This window comes from Alexandromys fortis, unplaced genomic scaffold (genome assembly GCF_014885135.2).
Source record: "Alexandromys fortis isolate MF-2015 unplaced genomic scaffold, M_Fortis_MF-2015_v1.1 scaffold_1273, whole genome shotgun sequence".
Taxonomy (NCBI): Eukaryota; Metazoa; Chordata; class Mammalia; order Rodentia; family Cricetidae; genus Alexandromys; species Alexandromys fortis.
Window position 1 is genome coordinate 6,065 of NW_026069137.1, and position 3,086 is coordinate 9,150.

The 3,086-nt window shown below is 36.9% G+C and overlaps 1 protein-coding gene across 1 annotated transcript; it reads right to left on the reverse strand.

Moving 5' to 3' along the window:
• Positions 1-1,325: 1,325 nt before the first annotated feature.
• On the reverse strand, positions 1,326-2,264 carry LOC126496127 (olfactory receptor 5AS1-like). The gene has a single exon (XM_050133689.1). The coding sequence runs from the start codon at positions 2,262-2,264 to the stop codon at positions 1,326-1,328; it is 939 nt and encodes a 312-aa protein (XP_049989646.1).
• Positions 2,265-3,086: the final 822 nt, after the last annotated feature.

Genomic DNA, 3,086 nt, shown 5'->3' on the forward strand with positions numbered 1-3,086 from the left:
CCAGCTCCAGCAAGCACCAGATTCAGCAGCTTCTGCCATTTGGTGTTTCTGGGTGTAGAGTTAATAATAGAAGAAAGATGCTATTGGCATAAAGCCATGGAGGCCAGGCATGTATCAGGGGGGTCAATGATGAAGCTGTGAAGTTAAAGCCTGGATTGCCTTGGAGAACCCAAGATATTAGAGATGCCAGAGTCATGAGATACCTACCAAATTGAGCTGTTAACAGGGAGTGAAATCACCTCAAGGGAAAGACCAAAACTGAATGCTATAGAGACATTGGACATCAGACATAAAGATACAGAGTTTAGAATTTTCCCAGCTGTTTTTCGGTCTTGCTTTGTTACAGTATTTTCTCACTATGCTCTTTCCATATATATTAGAACAGTAAAGCATAACCTGTGTCATTATATGTTGGGAGTATGTGAGCTGCTTTCTGATTTTGATTTTTATAAGGGAGTTAAAATTAAGAGCTCCCCATGCATCTCAGAAGAGCCTTTGCAACAGGTTTGACAATATTATAGACTATGTAACTTATTAAAATGTATTGAATGAATTTGGATATAGGTATTGAGGACCAGGGAGTAGAATGTGGTGGTTTGAAATTAAATGACCCACAAAGGGAGTGGCACTATTAGGAGTTATGGCTTTCCTGGAGAAAGTATGTAACTTTGTGGGCAGCCTTTGCTCTTTTGTTCAAGCTTCCCTAAGTTCAGTCTACTTCTTGTTGCCTGCAAGATGTCACATTTTCAAATATTTCTCAAGCATCACCTCAGCCTGCATGCCAACATATTCTTCTCCACAATGATAATGGACTAAACTGCTGAAACTGCAATTGGGCCACCACAATTAAATGTTTCCTCATAAGAATAACGGATGTCATGGTGTCTCTTCACAGTATTAAAAACTCTAAAACACATAGTCATACATTTTTTTATAATGAGAAATAGTCATATGTGTGATTATTCATTGATTTGTGGTCTATAGCTAATGGACTGAGTAGATGGTCAGGGACTTAAACATAACATGTTTGGAAAATTAGTGAGAAAGATATCTTGGGAAGAAATATGTGGATCTATGTCAACAAATAAGCTATGGATATAAAAATGCTTGTGTCCCATGTAATTTTCATCAAAAGGTAAATAAATGGAGAAGTATCACTCTAAATGAAGAATAAATATTTTTCAACGTCTCTGTACCTGGTCACATAGAGTAGTAAATTTATAATATTGTAAAAGTAAAGTATTCACTGAATTTTTTTAAATAATGACAAACTATATCGTTATAATAATCAAGAATGGATATTTCTAAGTAACTTTAATTCTCATTCATTTAATGATCCCATTTCTTTCAAATAATTTTTTGATTGCATTTTTTACATCCTTGTTCCTGAAGCTGTAGATAATTGGATTCAACATAGGAAAGACAACAGTGTAAAACAGAGCAACGGCCTTATCAGTGTTTGGGGAATAGCTGGTGGTGGGACGCAGGTACGTAAAGAGGAGGGTTCCATAGAACAAGGTGACAGCCATGAGATGGGAAGCACAGGTGGAGAAGGTTTTGCCCCTGCCTCCTGAGGACTTGATGCTCAAAACCGTGATAAGGATGCAGAAGTAAGAGATAACGATGACCATGAAAGTGCTCATCTGGATTGTGCCACACAAGGCAAAGAGCAGAAGCTCGTTAATGTGGGTGTCTGCACATGACAAAGCAAGCAGTGGTGGGATGTCACAGAAAAAGTGGTTGACAGTGTTGGAGCTACAGTACGGAAGCATAAATGTGAGGGATACATGCACCAGGGAGGTCATACTTCCACTAAAATACGCCAGCATTACGAGGCTGATACAGACCCGTCTGGACACCAGCGTTGAATAAAGCAGCGGCTTACAAATGGCTGCATAGCGGTCATATGCCATTGCTGCCAGGATAAGACACTCTGCATCTGCAAAGCATGCAAAGAAAAACATCTGTACAGCACATCCATAGAAAGAGATGCTCTTCCTGGAAGCTAAGAAATTTACCAGCATTTTAGGAGTAATGGCTGTAGAATAGCTGATATCTAAGAAAGACAAATTGCTAAGAAAGTGATACATGGGGGTTTGAAGTCTTAAGTCAATTTTAACTAGAATTATTAGGCCCACATTGCCAACGACAGTCACTGTATACACTATGAAAAACACCAAGAACAGCGTGAACCTGAGTGGCAGATAATCTGTGAATCCGATAAATATGAACTCTGTCGGCCTGGTATAGTTTGTGTGCTGCATTTCCGTGGGCTTCTTGCTTTTCTCATCAGCAGTCGATGATGTCCAGCAGTGTGAAGTTAGCTGGGTGATGAATGAACCAAGGTCCTTGTTTTCTCTTCTATGGAAGCAAGGAGAATTGAAAAGACAAAACTAAAAAAGAACATGTCTTTGTCTCTTTACACTCTCATGCCTTCTCATTACCACTCGTCACTTACTTATGCATTTTGGGACTAATGAGAAGAGAATTAAATATATGTTGTTTGAAAGCAAAGGGAAGACTACATAAGCAGAAGAAAGAGATCAATGGAGCAGAATGATGGATAAGAGCACTGCATAGTGATATTATCTGTCCTAATCAGACCTATGAGATTGTCTGTTAACTTAAAATTAACTAAATTAAATAATTTTTGATGTAATTACATTATTTTTTATCATTACTTGTTTTAAATTGGAACTGAAAAATTATTCTTGATTCCTGAAAAATATTACTTAGAAGATGGTGTTTTTTGAGGCAGTAATCCTCCTATAGGTTTGCATTATCTTCATTTTTTTCTGTCAATTTTATGGTTTATTGGATAATAGTCAGATAGTATACAAGAGGTTATTTCAACTTTCTGCATTTGTTAAGGTTATCTTTGTATTCTAGCATGTGGTTTATTTTGGAAAATTTTTCATGTGCGGATGAGTAATATACATGCTCAGGTATTTAAGGTTTACCTACAGAATAATTTATCTAAATACCTAAGCTTTTTCTTCATTTTAATGTGAGAATATTTGGGGTCATTTTTGAGATTGAGAGAATAATGAATGTTTTAAAATTTTTAGAATTAGCCAAAATTTGGG